The sequence below is a fragment of the Canis aureus genome, chromosome X (genome assembly GCF_053574225.1).
Source record: "Canis aureus isolate CA01 chromosome X, VMU_Caureus_v.1.0, whole genome shotgun sequence".
NCBI lineage: Eukaryota > Metazoa > Chordata > Mammalia > Carnivora > Canidae > Canis > Canis aureus.
In genome coordinates, this window is record NC_135649.1 from 17537228 (window position 1) to 17559171 (window position 21944).

The 21944-nt window shown below is 40.3% G+C and overlaps 1 protein-coding gene across 2 annotated transcripts; it reads right to left on the minus strand.

Moving 5' to 3' along the window:
* Positions 1-12337: 12337 nt before the first annotated feature.
* Positions 12338-18986, minus strand: LOC144307915 (integrator complex subunit 6-like). 2 transcript variants are annotated; one of them, XM_077887988.1, is made up of 5 exons: positions 18250-18986; positions 15925-16253; positions 13484-13849; positions 13050-13139; positions 12338-12649 (listed from the first exon to the last, which is right to left on the minus strand). In XM_077887988.1, exons 2-5 carry the CDS (start codon positions 15926-15928, stop codon positions 12630-12632), a joined length of 480 nt encoding a protein of 159 aa, XP_077744114.1. In that variant the 5' UTR covers positions 15929-16253; positions 18250-18986; the 3' UTR covers positions 12338-12629. The 2 variants fall into 2 exon arrangements, with proteins under 2 accessions (XP_077744114.1, XP_077744115.1); XM_077887989.1 differs by having other exon boundaries at positions 16137-16253; positions 18250-18507.
* Between the last annotated feature and the right edge of the window lie 2958 nt (positions 18987-21944).

Below are 21944 nucleotides of genomic sequence, written 5' to 3' on the forward strand. Positions count from 1 at the left end.
AGCACTTTATTGAAGAGACTTTTTTCCAGTTGAGAGTCTTTCCTGCTTTGTCAATATGAGTTGACCATAAAGTTGAGGGTCCACCGCTGGATTCTCTATTCTGTTCCATGGATCTATGTGTCTGTTTTTGTGCCAGTACCACACTGTCTTGATGACCACAGCTTTGCAGTACAACCTGAAACTGGCATTGTGATGCCCCCAGCTATGGTTTACTTTTCTTTTCTTTTTTTTTAATTTTTATTTATTTGTGATAGTCACAGAGAGAGAGAGAGAGAATGAGGCAGAGACACAGGCAGAGGGAGAAGCAGGCTCCATGCACCAGGAGCCCGACGTGGGATTCGATCCCGGGTCTCCAGGATCGCGCCCTGGGCCAAAGGCAGGCGCCAAACCGCTGCGCCACCCAGGGATCCCTATGGTTTACTTTTCAATATTGCCCTGGCTATTCGGGATCTTTTATGATTCCACACAAATCTTAGGTTGATTTGTTCCAACTCTCTGAAGAAAGTCCATGGTATTTTGATAGGGATTTCATTAAACGTGTAAATTGCCCTGGGTAACATTGACATTTTCACAATATTAATTCTTCCAATCCATGAGCAAGGAATATTTTTCCCATCTCTTTGTGTCTTCCTCAATTTCCTTCAGAAGTGTTCTGTAGTTTTTAGGGTATAGATTCTTTACCTTTTGGATAGGCTTATTCCTAGGTATCTTATGCTTTTGGGTGCAATTGTAAATGGGATTGACTCCTTAATTTCACTTTCTTCAGTATCATTATTAGTGTTGAGGAATGCCACTAACTTTTGGGCATTGATTTTGTATCCTGCCACACTACTGAATTGCTGTATGAGTTCTAGCAATTTTTGGGGTGGAGTCTTTTGGGTTTTCTATGTATAGTATCATGTCATCTACAAAGAGGGAGAGTTTGACTTCTATTTTGCAAATTTGAATGCCTTTTATTTCTTTTTGTTGCCTGATTGCTGAGGCTAGGACTTCTAGTACCATGTGAATAGCAGTGGTGAGAAGGGACATCCTTGTCATGTTCCTGACCTTAGGGGAAAGGCTCTCAGTGTTCCCCACTGAGAATGATGTTTGCTGTGAGCTTTTTGTAGATGGCTTTTAAGATGCTGAGGAATGTTCCCTCTATCCCTACACTCTGAAGAGTTTTGATCAGGAATGGATGCTGTAATTTGTCAAATGCTTTCTCTGCATCTATTGAGAGCATCATATGGTTCTTGTTTTTTCTCTTGTTCATATGATATATCACATTGATTGCTTAATGAGTGTTGAACCAGCCTTGTATCCCTGGGATAAATCCCACTTGGTCATGGTGAATAATCTTCTTAATGTACTGTTGGATCCTATTGGCTAGCATTACACCATACAGAAATATGAACTCAAAAAGGATGAAAGATATAAATGTGAGACAAGAATTCATCAAAATCCTAGAGTAAAACACAGGCAACACCCTCTTTGAACTTGGCCACAGTAACTTCTTGCAAGATACATCCATGAAGGCAAGAGAAACAAAAGCAAAAATGAACTATTGGGACTTCATCAAGATCAGAAGCTTTTGCACAGCAAAAGAAACAATCAACAAAACTAAAACACAACCTACAGAATGGGAGAAGATATTTGCAAATGATGTATCAGATAAAGGACTAGTATCCAAGATCTATAAAGAGCTTATTAAACTCAACAGCAAAGAAACAAACAATCCAATCATGAAATGGGCAAAAGACATAAACAGAACTTTCACAGAGGAAGACATAGACATGGCCAACATGCACATGAGAAAGTGCTCCTCAGCATTGGCCATCAGGGAAATACAAATCAACACTACAATGAGATACCACCTCACACCAGTGAGAATGGGGAAAATTCACAAGACAGGAAACAACGAATGTTGGAGAGGATGTGGAGAAAGGGGAACCCTCTTGCCCTGTTGATGGGAATGGGAACTGCTGCAGCCACTCTGGAAAACTGTATGGAGGTTCCTCAAAGAGTTAAAAATAGATCTGCCCTACGACCCAGCAAGTGCACTGCTGAGGATTTACCCCAAAGATACAGCAGTGAAATGCCAGGACACTTGCACCCCGATGCTTATAGCAGCAATGTCCACAATAGCCAAACTGTGGCTGGAGCCTCGGTGTCCATCAAAAGATGAATGGATAAAGAAGATGTGGTCTATATATACAATGGAATATTACTCAGCCATTAGAAATGACAAATACCCGCCATTTGCTTCGATGTGGATGAAATGGGAGGGTATTATGCTGAGTGAAATAAGTCAATCGGAGAAGGACAAACATTATATGGTCTCATTCATTTGGGGAATATAAAAAATAGTAAAAGAGAATAAAGTGGAGAGGAGAAAAAATGAGTGGGAAATATCAGAAAGGGAGACAGAACATGAGAGACTCCTAACTCTGGGAAATGAACAAGGGGTGGTGGGCAGGAGGTGGGGGTGACTGGGTGTTGGGCACTGAGGGGGACACTTGATGGATGAGCACTTGGTGTTATGCTATATGTTGGCAAATTGAACTCCAATAAAAAAATAAATAAATAACAAGTGGAAAGAAAAAAAAATAAAGTGCCCAGGGAGCTGAGGAGAGTGCAGTGGAATGGTGCTCATCACAATAGCCCAAAGTTCACTGTTCCTCCTGGGATCTAGACATATTTATTGAGTGATCTCTCTTTCCATTCTTTCCAGCCTTGGGTTAATTTGCACAGTTCTGAAACCATTTATTCAGACAGGATTTTCCCCTGTTCTCATTACTTGTTTGCTGGAGTGGATTTTCACAGGCCCTTCCTCCACCAACCAGAAGTGATTCCTAGTATATGCTATAATGTAAATGAAATATACAATCCAACCATCTGGGAATTATTTATATTGCTTTCTTTTTTCTTCTGGAAGGAAGCTTGTATAGGCAGTGCCTGCATATTGAGAAAACTACCTATAACCAGGCCTCCCAGATTGCTTCTCTGGCCAATTGATTCCATGAAATGGACATGAGGACATGGGGCAGATTTAGAGAATGTATTGGTTTTTAACTTTGAGTAACAAGTTACCCAAATTCAGTGACCAAAATGTTCCCACAAACCCAGTGAGTGAAACAATACCCGTTTCTTATTTCTTCTTTCAAGTTCCATAGCTACAAATTTGGGATGGTCTCATCTGGAGTCTCTGACTCGGGGCTTAAAAAGCAGACTTTAGAATTGTGGCCAAGAGAAGTCCTCCTTTGGAAGGCCTGAGGTGCAGTGGCCTCCAACCTCGTTCAGAATTGTTGGCACAATCCAATATCCTGCCACGTGAAAGTCTCATCCTTGGTTTCTCAACACATGTGAACTGCAAGCCACTCTCACCTCTTTGAGCCTGCCATCAAATCCCTCTCCTGACATCTTCAAGGCAGCGAGGCCACAGAACACATTGTTCCCATGCAACAATAACCTTACCTGAGAACTTCTACTTTTAAACCGCTGAGCCACCTGGGCTGGCCCTTATAAATGACGGTGGCAGAAGGGGATCAAAATAGAGAAAAAAGTGGTTGAATATTTTCCAATAAATTTGGTGGTTGATGTTTCTGCACAAAATAATTGTCCTCTCAAAAGATCCCAGGAAATGACTGAAAGTCCAAATGCTTTAGTATTTTAAAATCTAATTGAACTCAGATAATTATAATGTTGAGGGTCAGATTTCTATTATATACTGTTGATATAGCTATGAGTCTAGCTCATTATAAAAAAAAGACTTCTGTGTCATGTTTCTCTTGTAAAATTAGAAATAAATGTTTCATGCTTCCAGGAAAATATGTTAAATGTGACATATTGTTGAGAACAAAGAAAGCTAAATGTGTTCTTGCCTCTTGATTGTGTACCAGATATGACTAATCCCAACCAAAATTTATAATTATTATGTAAGTTCACACTAAGGATAATATCAGACATTTAATATTTTTATTGGCTTGGTTGAACTGAAAAGAAGTTGACTACAGACTATCAGATAAAAATTCTAATGCATTGTAAGAATCTGACATTGTCATTAAAATGCTCAGGCCAGGGACATGATCAGGGACCAACTAGAACAGGCACAGAGAAGTGTGCATGGACCCATTATGCCTGCAAAAATGATTGTGCCAAATTTGTGTCTTGATGGGCACATTTCTCGATGACAACTGACTGAGAAATATTCTTTCTGTCTGTTAGAAAACTATATTTAAATACAAATGAGACACACTGAGGCATCAAACCAAATGCAATCAAGACACTATTGCACACAAATTACACACTACCACAAAAATTTTTTAAATATTTATTTACTTTTCACAGAGTGTGTGTGTGCATGTGATCAGCGACAAGGGGCAGAGGGAGAGAGAGAATCTCAAGCAGACTCCCTGCTGATTGCAGAACCCATTGTGGGACTCCATTTCATGAACCTGAGATCATAATCTGAGCCAAACCCAAAGATCAGGTGTTCAACCAAATGAGGCACCCAGGCACCCAGAGACCTCCACAAGATTTTGAATGATATAATATCAAATGACATAAATACATTGTACCAAATCAAATACATATCAGGAAATAGACTACAATTTCTTATCTAACTTATATAAGTGGGATGGTAATATGAACAAAGCAGAGGAAGGAAATAAGGTTCTAAGATCATAAACCATGACTGTGTATGAAGCCATTTGCTTAAAAGAAATTCTATTCCCTAGCTTACACAAATGAAAGAAAGTAATTTTGAAAGTGTGTAAAAAAAAGTGTGTTTGATGATTGTGTGGCCATAACAAAGATGAGAATATATTTCTTCAGTATCCAGTGAAGGGAAGAAAAGTATAGAACTTAGAAATACACAAATCACCAGATGAGACTTTTAATTATTAAGGAGGACAATACATATAAAATAGAAATCAGGGAGTTACAAATGTACTAATTTCACATTTGAAATGGAGATATTTCAAATTATATGAAGTGTCTTTTAGGCTTGGAATTTTTAATGCAAAAAAAAAAATGTTACTTTGTGTGACTATATCCGATTTACCAAAAGAAGCTTCTGATGTGATTCATAAATGTGCTGACAGTATAAGTTCTGTAGAAATTTCAATGATAATCTCAGATTAAGGCAGAGACAATATCTAGACTTTGTTACACATCAGAATCTTGTTTGGATCTCATAAAACTGACTCATGAATTTTTCCTTTGTTCACTCTTGTCCATATGTAGCAGTAGCCTTCAGATTTATATTAAATAACACCAATCAAAGCAGCATCCTGCAAAGGAACTTTCAGTAAGCTGAAGTTAAATAAAAATCATTATATACCATCAGTTGGCAAGAAAAATTGACACTCATGGTAATTTGTTCATCAAAAATGACATTGGCAAAGAAATATATTTGGAAAATATGATTAATGAGTCTGCTACCAAGAAAGCCAGAAAATAATTATAATAAATTCTATTTGGGAACAAAATATTCAAATGGAAAATAATATTGTGAGTGAAGGTACACCTAATTTTCAATTTTATAATATCTTTTCAATGATGTTTTTAAAATATTTTTACTTACTTGTTTTAATTCCAATATAATTAACATGTGTAATATTAGCTTTGGGTGTACAATATAAGGATTCAACAATTCTGTACATTACTTTGTTCATCATGATGACTGGATTCTTAACCCCCATCACCTATTTCACCCATCACTGCACCCCTTCCCCTCTGATAACCACCACTTTGTTCTCTGTAGTCAAGAGGCTTTTGTTTGTCTTACTTTCTTTGTCTTTTTTGTTACTTAAATTGTACATAGGAGTGAAATCATGTTATTTGTCTTTCCCTGACAAATGTACTAAGAAGATGTTGTACATACTACTGATGGTCTTACTATAGATGGGGTGACACAGCAACACTCTGAGGAGGTGGCATTTCAGGAGAGAGGGGAAGGATGAGATGTGGGAAGCAGAGGTGAGGCAGCGGGGAGTAGAGCTGCAAAGGCCCCAGAATGGGTGCAGGCTGCCAGGTACTGGAAACAGCACCTGGTGTGGCTGCAGCTTAGGGATTGTGGGAAAAGAGGGGACCCAAGAGTGCTTGGATAGATCCGTGGCTCTTCTCAATTGTCCCTTCTGTGATGTACTTGTCAGTCCTTCCTGGCTCAATGGTTCAAGATCATGGTTAAAACAGTTTAAACACAGGTCTGGACAGCCCACTGCTGCCCAGATAAGGGAATTTTGCTAGAAGCTGATCACTCTATTCCTCCTTTGATGTTCTCTGACCATTACTTTAAGAGATTACATGAAAAAATAAATAAATAAATTAATTAATTAATTAATTAATTAATTAAATAAATAAGAGATTACATGAACTGGGTAATGAACTCATGGAAAGTCAACTAGAAGCAGATCATCAGGTGTCAGTAGAAACCTGCTGAACACTCAAGGGCACAAGGCTGTGGAACCCTGATTCTTGTTCTTCTGAGATGATGTGCATGTTATGTAAAACTCTTTCCTTAACCATCAGGGTAAGTTGTCATGGAAGCAGGACAGGAAGATAACACCTGGGTTAAGGTCACCCCCTCATCAAGGCTCCTCAAACCATCTCTGGGTCCTGAGACCCAATTGCTTGCCTGTCCTTCATCAGTAAGGGTTGATGCTACCACTTCCTGAGTGGGTCACCTTGCCTGTCCCCTCACAGCCTTGGCCTGAATCTCCTCACAATAGAAGGACAAAATAATCTCTATTCCATAGAGCCTAAGAAGTGGAAGAGGTCTAACATTCCTAGTGTGTTCAGGGCCTGGACACAGTGGTACCCAGAAATTCATGAGTTCATGCTGAGGGTAATGAAGACTGATTGCTGGGCTCCTTAGTGCTGTGTGACCACTACACGGGGACGGATTCCAGGGAACCTGGTACACAAGGGAGACACTCAATGCACAGAAGAGCTCTGCCACAGGCCCATATGCTCTTGTGGGGCAGGAACATCGCCCCAAAGGAGATGTGGGCTTTAGCTTTCAGTAGACTCTCTACAGTTAATGTGAACTGGTTTTCTAAGTCAGTCCCCTTGAAAGGAGACTTTGTTGTTTTAGGTGCAGGCAATCAGAAGCCCATACTTTCTTCCTTGATCCACCTCATATTGCAGAAATTGTTTGTCTAGGAGCACTCAGTCTTCTGTGCTGGTCTCTTCAACTGGGGACCCTCATCCTGTACTAAGAGGAATGGAGTTCTTGCTATGCACTTTATGAAAATTAATAAAGGGAAACTTCACTAAGTTGGAGTCAAGAGGTCACAAGGGGGAGTTCTCAAACCCTACCATCTGTGGCCAACTGTGAATCCAAGAGGATGAGATGTACCTTGCAAGTGCATACTGCTTCAGCTACTAGTTTATTATCCCAGAAGGAGGGAGAAAGATTTTCCTACTCTCCCCAGCAGCAGCCCAATGAAACACAGTAACAGTGCAGCAAGATGAGAGAAAGTCACAGCCCAGCCATGAAAAAGTCACAGGCCAGCCATGAGAGACAGTCACAGGTCAGCCAATGACGGACAGTCACAGCCCAGCCAATGAGAGACAGTCACAGCCCAGCCAATGAGGGACAGTCACAATCCAGCCATTGAGGGACAGCACAGGTCAGCCAGTGAGAAGCTGCTCTACTTCCAATCCCAGTTTATTCCAGTGGACTTCTTGTTTACAACTGCCCCCTCTCTTATATAAAAGAGCCTTACTCTCCTTTGTTCTCTGGACTTCCCTATGGTTTTGCTGTAGATTTCTGTCCTGGATTGCAGTTCTTTACCTTTCCTAAATAAACAAATTTTGCTGGCAAAATAACTGATAGTTTCATTTTAAGGTTAACGACTTTTCACTTGGCAAGGCAAAGTCCTCTCACTTTTTATTCTTTAGATCTCAGTTTAGTAAGGAATCCAGTTTCCCATTGTGAAGCACAGGAATGGTGCTACCCCATTCTCAAGAGCATACGCCATGGAGTGAGAGACACCCGGATTTAACTCTGGCTTCAGCTCCCAGCGAGCTGTTGGACCTGGAGCAAGGATATGCTCTCTGGGGTCTCAGTTTCCTCAGGGGTTGAGAGTAAATCTAGACCCTGCCTCATAAGATGGCTATGAGGTTGAGATGAGCAGGATGGTAAGTATCCAAAGTCCACCCTGGCCCATTTTAGGCATTCTGTTAATGTTCTTCTCAGGCTTGGTGCTGCCTAGAGAGGACAGTCATGGCACAGTACCTGGGAGAGGCTACAGGCTCTGCAGTGGGGAAATGTTCACAGTGGGTCATTCACTGGTTGTCTGTGATCTCTACTGGGGAACACACAGACAGCAGACCCTCCTCTAGGCCAGGGATAAGTGGAGGGGCAGATATGGGCCCTGTGTGACAGAGTAGCTCTTCCTGGCAGTCCTCAGGGCTCAAGAACCGAGGCAGAGGCTGAGCCCCACCCCAATCCTGGGACCTCCTGTCAGGGAGGGAGAGTCAGCAGAGAATGCTCCAGATCCAGGGTCAGGTGACAAATAAGGACCAATGACAGACTGTGGGCCAGGCGCATGCAGAGGCTATGTGGTCTGGAGGCAGCATTGGAGGAATATAAAGAACTTGGCTTCAAGCCAGACCTGGCTCTGAGTGTTTGGTCCAGGTCCACCCATATTTGTTCATGACCTGGGGTTATATACCTAACCTCTCTGTGTTTCCACATCCCCTCCTGCAGTCTGAGGCCCTTGACAGCATCAACCTCCCAGGTTGAGGATGAGGATTAAAAATAATCCATTCAGTATTTGCTAGAAACCATCTAAGTGCCAGCTGCTTATTTAGGTCTGAAAGGAACTGGGCTCTCTTCCCATTGTTCTTCCATTCCAGTTGGGAAATAACAATGGTAGACAAGCAGAAGAACTGTGAGAAAATATCAGCACACTTAAAAAAAAGTTGTAATTGAATAAGAGATGTGAAATGAGTGGTGTGGATCATGTCAGATGGTGAACAACAATGTGTGACAGCAACCCTTTCCTACCATTATAAGGGACACAAAAAGCAGTGTTTTAGCTCTGGTAGTAATGTATTCCTCATTGTTCTGCTATTAGGAGAGCTCTGTCAAGTAACCTGTAAATATCCTAGTTTTGAGGGGGGCCTAGGACATGAGAAAGTCCTCTGCTCCTGCACCTATGGACTCCAGGGGAGTTTCTTATGAACAGGTAGCTGGAGAACATAAGCAAATACCCTCAGCCCTGGATGACTGGTGTTCCTTCACAGTAGGTGGGCAACACTGTATTTTTTATATTGCTACACAACAAATCTTCACAAGTGGAGCAGCTTAAAACACCATACATTATTGCCTCACAGTTCTGCATATGGAAAGACCCAGAAGACTCATCTAGCATCTCTGCTGAATGACTCAAAAGCAAAAGTGAAGGCATCAGCTAGGTTCGTGTTTATCTAGAAGCTCTAGAATCATCCACTTCAATTCATTCAGGCTGTTAGCAGATCTAACTCCTGAAAGGTGAAGAAGGAGGTCCCCATTTCCTTGAGTTGAGAGGCACTGTACAATCCTACAACTACCCCATGCCTTCTCAGGAGTGCTGCTCTATCCTCATAGTAGTCATTTCATGTTGCATGCTTCTTGTGCTTTGAGTTTCTTTGACATCTCTTCCATTCCTTGATAAGGGAAAGCTTTGAAAGGACCCCCTGAGTAGATCAGACCCACCAACATTCTCTCTGTATCTCAGTGTCAACTGGCCTGGGATCTTAATTACATCAGCAAAATCCCACCAGCACAGTACTCGTACATGGTACTCATGCGTTTGATACAAGAGATGAGAATAGGGAAGGACATGATTAGAACTTTGCTGTCTTAGTCTGTTTAGGCTGCTATAACAAAGTATCTTAGACTGGATGGCTTCAACCACAAAAATCTGTTTCTCAGTCTTCTGGAGGCTTGGAAGTTCAAGATTAAGGTATTGTCAGGTTCAGTGTCAGGTGAGGGCTCATTTCCTGGCTTGCAGATGGCTGCCACCATGGTCTGAACGTTTGTGTTCCCCACCCCCAAATTCATGTATTGAAATCCTAATCCCCAGTGTGACAGGACTTTGAGGCAGGGGCCTGTCTTGCTGGGCTCAGTGGCTAGGAGGGACCGTCCTTGGTTGATGCTTGGAGCCAGGCAGGGATTCAAGGAGAGGGAAGGGATGGCTACTCCTCTCTACATCGATATCATATACTTTGATATGGAGCCTTTGGCAGATCTACATGAATAGGATTTTTGCCCTTCTAAAAGAGGCTCCAGGGGTGTGTGTTCGCCTCAGTTGGGTTGAGCATCTAACTCTTGATTTCGACTCAGGTCATGATTTCTAGGTCATGGGATCAAGTCCTGCCTGGGGCTCCCTGCTCAGTGGGGAGTCTGCTTCTCTCCCTCTGCCCCTCACCCCACTTATAGTCTCTCTCTCTCTCTCTAATAAATAAATAAATAATAAATAAATAAATAAACAAACAAATAAATCTTTAAAAAAAAAGGCTCCAGAGAGTTCCCTCATCCCTTCAGCCATGTGAGGACACAGTGAGAAGACAGCTGTTTATGAACCAGGAAGCAAGTACTCACCACACACTGAATCTGCCGTAGCTTCAGTCATGGACTTTCTGGCCTCTAGAATGGTGAGAAATACATCTCTGTCGTTTTCAAGTCACCCAGTCTATGGTGTTTTGCTACAGCTGCTCTAATAGACTAAGACAGCTGCCTTCTCACTGTGTTCTTACATCATGGAGGGAGAGAGTAAGCTCTCTGGTTTCTTCTTTTAAGGACATTAACCCCATCATGAGGGCTCCACCCTCATAACCTCATCTAAACATAATTACCTCCCTAGAACCCATTTCTAAATACCATCACATTGGGGGTTAGGGCTTCAACATATGAATTGTTGTGGCGGGGAGACAAAACATTTAGTCCATAACACTTGCCTACCACACAGGCCAAACGTGGACAGCTGTTGCACTGCAGTCCCTCCTGGCACAGCCCTGAAGGACACTGGTAAAGGGTAAGCCTCCTAGAGGGAATATCTGAGCTGAAGTACAAATATATGGTCCTGCACAGGCTGTGTTCATGTCATTGGCTGAATGGTCAGGCACTTTGAGGATATGTGATTGAAAATTTGTGATGAGGAGGCCTGGGGAGGACGTATATGGATATACCATCTTGATAGCCCTATGATGTGAAGACAAGTGTGTCACGTGGATGATCACTAAGAATATCCTTACCAATGCAAAAGTTAAATAATCTGGGCAGCCCGGGTGGCTCAGCGGTTTAACACTGCCTTCAGCCCAGGGCCTGATCCTGGAGTCCCAGGATCGAGTCCCACATCAGGCTCCCTGCATGGAGCCTGCTTCTCCCTCTGCCTGTGTCTCTGCCCCTCTCATTCTGTCTCTTATGAATGAATAAATAAATAAAATCCTTAAAACAGTTGAATAATCTAATGAATAAAGTATCTATTATTTAGATATCAATCAACCTCATCCTACAGCATTTGTATTATCCCTAGTGAGTTCAAGCACAGAGAGAGTCACCAAGGTGGCAGGGACAAAGATTATACTAGAAGGCAAAACTTCTAAGAAGCAAAAAAAAAAAAAAAAAAAAACAAAAAAAAAAAAAAAACAAAACTTCTAAGAAGCAGTATCTGCTGTATATCAGCATTCAACATAATTTGTTTTTTCTCCTACAGTCAGGATTTACAGGTCTTGAAATCAAGGAGTGGAAATGGAAAAGCTTTCTGTTAGTTTATCCCTAAATTCTTTCCACCTCTATTACTATAGGCTTTGCTGAACCAGAGGTATTCATCCCAGAGGGGTACATCAACTAAGCTTTCACTGAAAAACACACCGGTGATACCAAGTGAGATGGAATTGGAACTGTCAGCTAGCCATTTTGGCCCCTTCAGCCCTCTCAATCCAGAGGTGAAGAAGGCAGTCCCATGCTGGCTGGCAATCAAAGGGCATTTGGGTTCCTGCTATGCTACACAAGGAGCTAAGGGAGGATACACCCAGTACATCTGGAAAGCTTTTTACTACTCTCATATTCTGTGCTTTGAGTTTGTGGAAAATGGCAACAGTTCATTTAAGGCAGGATATCTAATGGCCCAGATGCTTCAGCAATGAAATCTTGAGTCACTCTACCAGGCAAAGCACCATGACTAGCTGAAGTTCTGTCTCAGGACAAAGGAGTAAGAAGTGGACAATGCAAGGAAGCAGTTATAAATTCCAGCTACACCACATGACCTGCTACAGAAACTGGGACTGAAATATCATTCAGTTTGGTGCGTTAATAACATCCCCCTCCTCAGGTAAGACAACAAAAAAATAAAGAAACAACAAATTACTTTCATAGGAAACTCTTAGGGCTATATATAGCCCATCTTTTACTGACAAAGAACCATAAAACTAAAAGGCTCCACTACCTTTTTGCTTATCCTTTTCTTGACTATAATTTTCTTGACTACATTTTAGGAGGGCTTAAGAAGTATCTCATTGCAGCATACAGCATAGAAAATTCATCCTTGCTTCTCAGTGGTCTTTACAAGAACACAATTATTTACTTTTCTGATCATTAACTTTCTTGAGATGGTGGCAGGATTCTATTTTTTCTAGGACCTTCTCAAGTTGCTGAATTAAGACTCCTCTTTTAAACCTGAAAGTAAAGACAAATATAAATAACTAGAAGGTATCTAAAGCATCTATGATGTGTAAGAGATAGTAGTGAATACAAGATAGAGCTTAAAATGGGAATAGAAAATGCATCCTCTTCGAAAAATACCAATAATGTCAATTGAGGGCCTGTGCCCACTCCAGAGTATGGTGAGCATGGACATTCATTAGGCTTGGAAGAATGGATTAGACTAGGATAATATCAATCAAAAAGCCTAGGGGAAATAGCATGAACTATGACTGTGGGCCAGGATTTGAGGAAAATAAGCCAGGAATTTTTTGTGACCCTCTTCCAGCATTGGGCATAACTGTAGTTTAAAAAAATTTTTTTTGGAGAGTTCTTTGAAAAAAAGGAAAGTGAAGAGTTCTTTTTTTACACCTACCTTTCAGCTTCCTTGATGGTATATTCAACAAACTGTTTCTTGACTGCAAGAGATCCTTGCACTTCTTCAAAGTGAAAACTCTTTCATATTCTGAAAATAGTTTTTAAAATTCAATATTTTTTTAAGACATGAAGATGGTATAGAACTCAATCTTAGTGCATCCACTCTGTCAGTAATTATTCCTCATGGGCTAAAGAGTTACATAGTATTTGTGTTTACTAAGGAAACTATTGTAAACACTAACCAAGCAAAAAGTACAATTTTAAAAGATGTATTAGGAATTTTGAGACCAATTCAAGAGAAATCACCCTAAATTATGTAAAAACCCAACTTGGCCAAAGGATGAGTTCAAGAGGTGGGTTGAATCTATTCTAAATCATAGATTGAGAGATACTTCCCATGGTTTTAGTAATAGCATTTCTTTCACTACTTACTTCGACCAAACTTCCGAACTTCCTTCATTAACTGATATTTTATATCATCATTAATTTTATTTGCCATAGCAGTTCTTATATGCAATTTATTTGGCACAGATCCTGGTGAAGACCTTGTTGGACCTTTGGGGTCACCTGTAGAGACACTGTGGCTTTTGGTTCCTCCTCCAAGTGAATTACTACCAGGTTTATGAATCAGGTCATCTTTAATGAAGTCGTCACAGGGAGAACCCATTTGGTTGGGTGGAATACCAGCTCCTGACATATTCATCACCTCTGGTGCAGCAGGTTTTGGCAAGAAACCCTCAGGTGGGTTCGGATTATTTTCCATCTTCCTGTTATGGATATCGTGAGTGACAGTAGCACCTGGAAACCAAATTAAGAGATTGAGCTGTGAGGTAGGTGCATTTTGTCACCCCCACATGGACATCTCTGTGCTCTGAAGTTCTGAGAAAATTATTTATTTCAAACATCAGGAGTAGGTATCAAGGGGAAAAGTCAGATCCCACAAATAGGGCTCTATAACGATCATACAATAAATCCCTTTTTCTCTCTTGGCACCATGAATACATACAGAAATGTACTTGGATAGTACATCTAATAAACAAACATTCACAGAGCCCTGGCACTCATGATTTAATGTCTCCCCTGATACTCTCTACAAGGTGAAAAGCTGAACATATCACTTGAAGTCAGGATGCCTGATATTGGCACTCCATCATCAAAAATCCCAGTCAGTATATGATCCTCCTCATTTGTCTTTTGTCTCAGAAAGGTAATTTCCTTTCATTCCAAGTCTGATACCTGTGCTTCATATTCCCAGCCTCCTCTGGGGTCAGACACTGAGCCAACCCCAGGGGATTAGCAGTGAAGGAGACAGACATAAACGATCCCTACCCTTATGGAACTTACATCCTCGTGGGGAAGTCAGATGGTATGTGTAAAATGGACAAAGGAAATAACCAGTTTGACTTTGTGTCAGGGAGGAAGTAAGCAGGTATGTGACAGAGAGCAGGATGGGAAGCCTCCATGAGTCCCTGGTAGGGCAGAGCCCTCCAAGGAGGTTACCCCTGGGCAAAGCCAAGAGCAGGAGACAGAGCCACCCTGGCACACACAGAGGAGGAGTTCCAGCAGCATGAGGGCCATGCAGTGCCCCTAGGATGGGACTATCCAGAGCCAGGGATCAAAGGGCAGAAACAGAGACAGCAAGGAGGATATGAAGAAGACATGTGATAGCAGGAGAGGCTGGTAGGACCACATCTTGCAAGGTGTGTAGACCAGCATCCGGAGCTCAGACTCTATCCTGAGTGCACAGAGGGCAGGGGGTGATGATGGCTTCCGGGATGGACTTGGCATGATCTGGTTTCTGTGTGGACATGGTCCCTCTGGCTGAAGGGTGGCGAATGGGTTAGACAGGGGCAATAAAGGGAAGCTGGAAAATCAGTTAAGAATCTACTATAGTAGCTTGGGGAAAGATGATGGCAGTCGAGGGATGGGGACAAATGGGCACTACAGGAATTCTACTGGGTGTCAAGTTGCCTGGATTTGCTAAGGGATGGATGTGAGAGAAGAATAGAATAAAAAGAGGAATCATTAGTGAATTTAAATGTTTTGGCCTGAACTCCTGGGGAAATAATAGTACAGGAGTGTGCATAGTGTTAAGCCACTGCTCTCAAGAGTCATAAGTGTGGTCTCCTGATTCTGGGTGAGTGACCTCAGGATGGTAGATTGATGTAGGCCATGGTTGAGACTTTTTACAATATGGATTTCTACAAATATAAATATTGGGGCTTCTAGACCCTTCACTGGCTACCATACCTGTGGACAGCAGGTTGTTACACCTTTATGAAAGTTACACCAATGGGGGGGTGCTATTACCTGAGATAGAGAAGGCTGAAAGTAGAGCATTTTTGGAGAGGGGGAGAGTCAGAAGTTCATGTACAACCAGATACATTTTAGATATATAATAGAAACTGGAGATGACAAGTAAACAGTTGTATTTGAGACTGAAGTTCAGGAGCAAATTGTGTAAAGGTGCAAAGGTGAGAGTTCTTGTAATGTGAGTAATACTTAAATTCTAAGACTTCAGGAATCACCTAAGGGGGTAGTGGGTTGAAGAGAGAAGTGCCCAATATCCAGCTTTGAGCCCCTGAAATATAATATGCGGGAAAAAAGAGGGTAAAAATGAGAAAGGGAGAAGGAAAAGGGGTCACTAGTAAGGCGATAAGGAATCCAGGAGAATGTGGTATCTGGGAACCCAAAAAGTTTTCCATGGGCAGGAAGTGAACAAACATATCTCATGCTTCTGAGAAATTAATACCAAAGTATAGCAGCTGCTAGTGACCTTGACGCTAACAGCTTCATTGGACTATCATAAGAAGCCAGACTACACTGGATTAGAGCATGAACACAATGTGAAGACAGGCAAAACATGAGCAGACCCATTCTGTTGTCAAGTTCATCATTTTCTTCTGCCTCAGGAACTGCTTGTTCTAACTCTTAAACCACTCCAAATGGTTGGAAGTAACGTAGAGACTTGCCCCACCACTTGCAAACATGCTCGTATTTATCCATCCCTCAAGGGTTATAAACTTCCATTGACATGGTTGAGCCCTAGAGATGGGTTTCCCACTCTCCTTCCTGTTTGCTTAACCATAGTGATGTACTCTATCTTCTCTTAGTTGATGAGCAGCTGCTGGGCTTTCCAGGATGCTTCATTTGCTTTTGATGCCCCATTGCAAACTGAACTCCTTCAGCATTCTTTTGTTTCCTGAAAAACATCGGTGAACATATTTCATTAAAGACAAAATCCAATCATTGGAAAATCACACTCTTCATATACACATACAGCCATGTGTTCATATTATTAATATATGTTTAAATCATTGGCCAAGGATTTATACTCACCCAACCCACACCGTGTTTTCAGAAAATGCAATCCAATTTTAATTTACCCTAAATGAAATAATAAGAAGGTAAAATGCAAGGTCTGTGTCCCAAACCAAACATGGGACAATCATGACAACTACGAATGCCGGAGAAGGAGTGGCTGTCATCAATCAAAATTATAAACCTATGGTTATCTCTTTGGAGAAGTATGCACCATTTTGCTTCACGTTTTGTTAGTGGAGAAAAAAAGCAAATATCTTTTTTGTCCTATTGTGCTTTAAATCTATGAACTAATACTGATTAACACTCCATTAAATGATACATGTAGATGGTAAGAGGTAGAACCAATTGAATATGTAAATCTCTCCATCCCAAACCCTATGGAGAATCAAATCTGTCATCCTTGAAGCTGGGTAGGTGTAGAGAATGCTTTTCAGAGGTAGTGGTGGATAAAACATGAAATCAAGGGTATAATTGGTTAGCTAAAAGCTGTTTTCATTAAAGGATAACCCAAGAGATGCTTGCATGGCTCAGCAGTTGAGCGTCTATCTGCTTTTCACTCAGGTCGTGATCTCGGGGTCCTGGCATCTAGTCCTGCATCGGGCTTGCTACAGGAGGCTTGCTTCTCCCTCTGCCTATGAATAAATAAATAAAATCTTTAAAAAAATAAAGTATAAGCCAGGAATACGTCCCTGCACTCCCTGAATACAGTTGTGATAAAAATATTTTCCCAAACCATTTGCATTTCCCATAAAAGAGGAATCCAGAATGGGTGAAAACATTTTCATTGAGCATTTAGTCTCTACCAGATACTGTTCTAAATGCTTTATATTAACTCAGTCTCACACCAAGCTCTGAATTATGTGTGATTACTATTTCTGTTGTTAAAAACGAGGAAACTAAGGCACAGAAAATTAAGAAAAACTCCAACTAACTGAGGAGTTTGGGGTGTGGTGGGACACTCCAAGTCTCGTCCTGTTACAGGATATTGTAGCATGTTCTGTGCCTTTTTTTTAAATTTTTATTTATTTATAATAGTCACACACAGAGAGAGAGAGAGAGAGAGAGGCAGAGACACAGGCAGAGGGAGAAGCAGGCTCCATGCAGCGGGAGCCTGCCATGGGATTCGATCCTGGGTCTCCAGGATCGCGCCCTGGGCCAAAGGCAGGCGCCAAACCGCTGCGCCACCCAGGGATCCCTGTTCTGTGCCTTTATATTGTGTTCTCTTCCATGAGGGCAGATATTATATGCTCTTTGTCTTTGTGCTTCAACGGCCAAGTCAGTATGTCTCTCTCACACACACTACACATAATCCCACACTAAGAGGTCCATAAGGACCATCCAATGATGGCAACATCACCTAGTAATTCAAGTTTCAAGAGGAACACTTAGGCATTTTCTCAGTAGAGCAATAATGACTTGAATAATGGAAGCAGAGGGAGTAGACTCAATACCAAAGGGCTTACTGGCGCATGAGGTGGGAAAGATTATAGACTTTGGGGCCAGAAATATGTGGATTCAAATCCTGACTCTATCTCTTATCAGCTGTGTCATTCAGGAAGAGGCATTTGACCACTGTCAGCCTTGATTTCTTCTTATTAAAGAGCAGATGGGAACACTGGTCTGCAGAACAGTTGTGAGCATTAAAATATAATCATTTAAAACACCAGCTCCTACTCTAATAAATGATAACTATGATTTCTGTCCCATTCGAATCAGGAGGCTTCCACTTTCTGTTCACATAAGAATCCTTGTATCATATTTCAGCTTTTAAATAAATAGAAGTAGAGCACACGACTTACATTCATCCTTTAAAGACAAAAATAATTATACCAAAAATATTACAATTTGAGCAGAAATAGTCATAGTTATCTTACCTTCTTATCATTTTTAAGCAGATAGCTAAAAGTATAAACTCTTTTAGGTTGTCCTGGATCAGTCTCCTGAAATGGAGAAGCTGTTGTCTTTAGATATTTCTCATAATTAACTATTTGTGCGAGCAGAACACTCTGATGGGAAACAGGGAAGTCAGCGGGAAAGAAATTGATGCTATACAGCTCAAATGTATGATCCTCTAGGGAGGACATGGCCAAACACTGTGTTAGCGAAGTGCACCATGGCACCAAATAGAATTTAGAATCTCATTTCCAGGATATCTATCATGGTCTAGAGTCTAGAATAATCTCCCCATATCTAAGTCATTACTCAGTCCACCATCACTACTGTCTATAGGCTAAAACCACTAGGTCCAGAACAACTCCTTTATGTCTCAAGCCAGGTTAGAGAATGGGCTGATCTCCCTTATACCACCATCCCAACTAAAAGACCACACTTGTCCCCATTTGGAAGAGCCTAGGTTCCATGGAATTCTTTTATAGTCCAGATAGTCTTTGAGGACCTTAACTTCTTTGAATAATTTGATTAAACCTACAGATTTTCTTCCTAAGATAGCCCCCATACAAACAAAACTTGGTGTATCATTTCAAGGGTGCATCCAGCCTAAGATCTATTCAATTTAATGGACAGATAACCCCACTTAAAATCATCTAAATTGAGCAAAGAAGCATTATAAACTGACACAAATTATCCTGCATATTATCAGTTCAATTATTTTCATGTGAATAAGGAATTCTCTGCTGAACTCATAACTGGAGGCAGTGTAATATAATATCAGGGTGTGCAATCTCTGGAATCTTCTAGATCTAGATTCTGCCACTTTTCAACTGGCTAAACCTGGGGAAAGTACTATAACCATAAAATGAGCATAAAATGCTGTCTACTTCATGGAAATGTTTGAAGGATTACAAGAGATAAAGCATGAAGAGAGCACTGTAAGTGATAATCAACCCACACCCTTCCCACATGCTTGAGAAAAATAAATGTGTGTACATCTGGTTAGATGAAGAGATTCAGTGAAAATGAATATTCTAAATATTAAAGTATTACAAAACAACCCATTCATGCAATAAACATGTGAGCTAGACCTGATATTTTCATAAACAACAAATGTCCTAAACAAAATTTTGTCTGTTTTTAGCAGATCAGTCTCCTTCTAGTTAACTGGTCTGACTACTACACACAATATCATAAACATTCCCAGATTTCAAAACTTACTACAAAGTTACAATAATCAAGACTGTTTGGTACTGGCATAAGGCTTGACATATAGGCCAAAGGAACAAACAAAAGAGTCCATAAATAAGCCCCTAATCAATGGTCAATTGGTTTGACAAGGGTGCCAAGACTATTCAATGGGAAAAGAACAGTCTTTTCAACAAATGTTGCCAGGAGAAGTGGACATCTGCATGCAAAAGAATGAAGTCAAACCCCTTCCTCACATCATATACAAAAATTACTCCAAGTTGGGAGCCTGGATAGCTCAGTTGGTTGAATATCTGCCTTTGGCTTAGATCATGATCCCAGAACTCTGGAATCAGCCAGAGTCATGCTCACTGCTCATCTGGGAGTCTGCTTTTCCCTCTCCCTCTGCCCCTCCCCGTCCCCCTCACCCTGCTTGTGCTCTCTCTCACACTATCTCTCTCAAATAAATAAATAAATAAATAAATAAATAAAATCTTTAAAATAAATTACCCCAAGTGGATCATAAACATAAATGAAAGCAAATAATAAGTGCCAACTACAAATAGGCTTTATGATCATAAAAGAAAACATCCACAACAGCATTCATTAATGTTTTAATTTATTGTCAAAAATCTAACTTAAAAAATAAAAATAAAGGAGAAAATAAGCACAAAGAAATACAAAGAGAAAGCACAAAGTAACTTGCTAAATACAAGTCCAAATATCTGTAATGAAAATAAATATAAATAAGCTACACTTGCCAGTAAAGGTTGCCAGTAAGGATTTTTTTTTAATTCTAGTTATATGTTTTTTATTTTATTTTTTAAAAGTTTTTATTTATTTATTCATGAGAAATACAGAGAGAGAGAGAGAGAGGCAGAGACACAGACAGAGGGAGAAGCATGCTTCCCGCATGGAGCCCAATGAAGGACTCGATCCCAGAGCCCAGGGATCACGCCCTAAGCCGAAGACAGACAGTCAACTGCTGAGCCACCTAGGCATCTCTAGTTATGTTCTTTAAAAGAAAAACATTTAAAATATGAGAACACATAATGATTATTTAAAAATTTGTATTTTATACTGAGAAAATATTAACCAAAAGAAAGTTGAGGTAATTATATTAATATCAGATATGAGACTTTTATTTTTATTTTTTTTAGATATAAGAGACTTTTAAAATGCATCCTTACAGTTCAGAGGCCACTATAGAATAACCAGATTTAATTTCACCAGAAATGTTTAACAATTGTCCATCCACTTGCATGAACCTAATAAAACAGCCTCAAAAATATATAAGCAGAACTACTGAAGGAAATTGAAAATGTCATCTTTATTGTGGAAGATTTGTAACACAATTCTTTACATTATTGTTAGTTCAAACAGACAAAAGATGAGTAAATGGGTAAATGTTAACAATGCAATTAACAAGCTTGATTTATGGCCATTTACAGAAACCTGTATCCAATAATCATAGTATAAATTCTTCTCAAGAATATGTACAAAAATGGACCACAGTCTCAACAATGATCAAATACATAGTTTCATGCAGTCCACACTCTCTAAGCAAAACTGAATTAAATGAGAAGTCAAAAGCAACAGGAAAATGTATTTAGAGGTTTTTAAACACTCTTTTAAACCAATACATAGAAATGTATAAGGAAAATATTACATAACAAAACTTTTTGGGTACAGTGAAGGTGGACCTCAAAGCTATAGCCTTCCTTATGTTGTTTTGTGAGAAAAAGGAGCATCTGGTGGCTCAGTCAGTTAAGTGACTAACTTTGGCTCAGGTCATTATTTCAGGGTCCTAGGATCAAGCCCTGTGTCAGACTCCCTGCTGAGCTTGTCCCTCTGCCCTTCCCCATGCTCATACTCTCTCTCTCTCTCTCTCTGAAATAAATAAAATATTTTTTAAAAAGTAAAATAAAAATTAAAAAGGGATAAAAAGCCTCACAATCAGTTATCTGTGTCCAACATTAGAAGTTGGAAGAAGGGTAGAATAAACCCAGAGAAAATAGAAAGAAGGAGCTAGTAAAGACAGAACAGAAATTAGTGAAATAGAAAAAAAAATTGCAATAAAGAAAATCAACAAAGTCCAAAGTTTGTCCTTTGAAAACAACAAAAACAAACTATTAATGAGATTGATGAAGAGAAAGATAATCCACCAATAAGTAATACTAGGAATGAAAAGGGAAACATAACTATGGATTCAGCAAAGATTTTTAAGGGGGGTTGGTAAATACTGTGAACTTTATATTAACTTTGACAACATAGGTGAAATAGACAAATTCACAGAAAAATATAACCACATACTATATGAAAATAAAATCTTTTTTTTAAGAGAGAAGAGAAAGTACATGCAGGAGGTGGGGAGGAGAGAAAGAGAGAGTCTTAAGCAGGCTCCATGCTCAGCACAGAGCCTGACATGGAGCTTTATCTCATGACCCTAAAATCACAACCTGAGTCAAAATCAAGAGCTGGGCACTTAACT

Coding starts and splice junctions, on each gene's coding strand:
- LOC144307915 (XM_077887988.1), bottom strand. Junction 13,140..13,483: donor AGTTCGGAAGTTTGGTCGAA/GTAAGTAGTGAA, acceptor AACTATTTTCAG/AATATGAAAGAGTTTTCACT. Junction 12,650..13,049: donor ACCATCAAGGAAGCTGAAAG/GTAGGTGTAAAA, acceptor CTTTACTTTCAG/GTTTAAAAGAGGAGTCTTAA.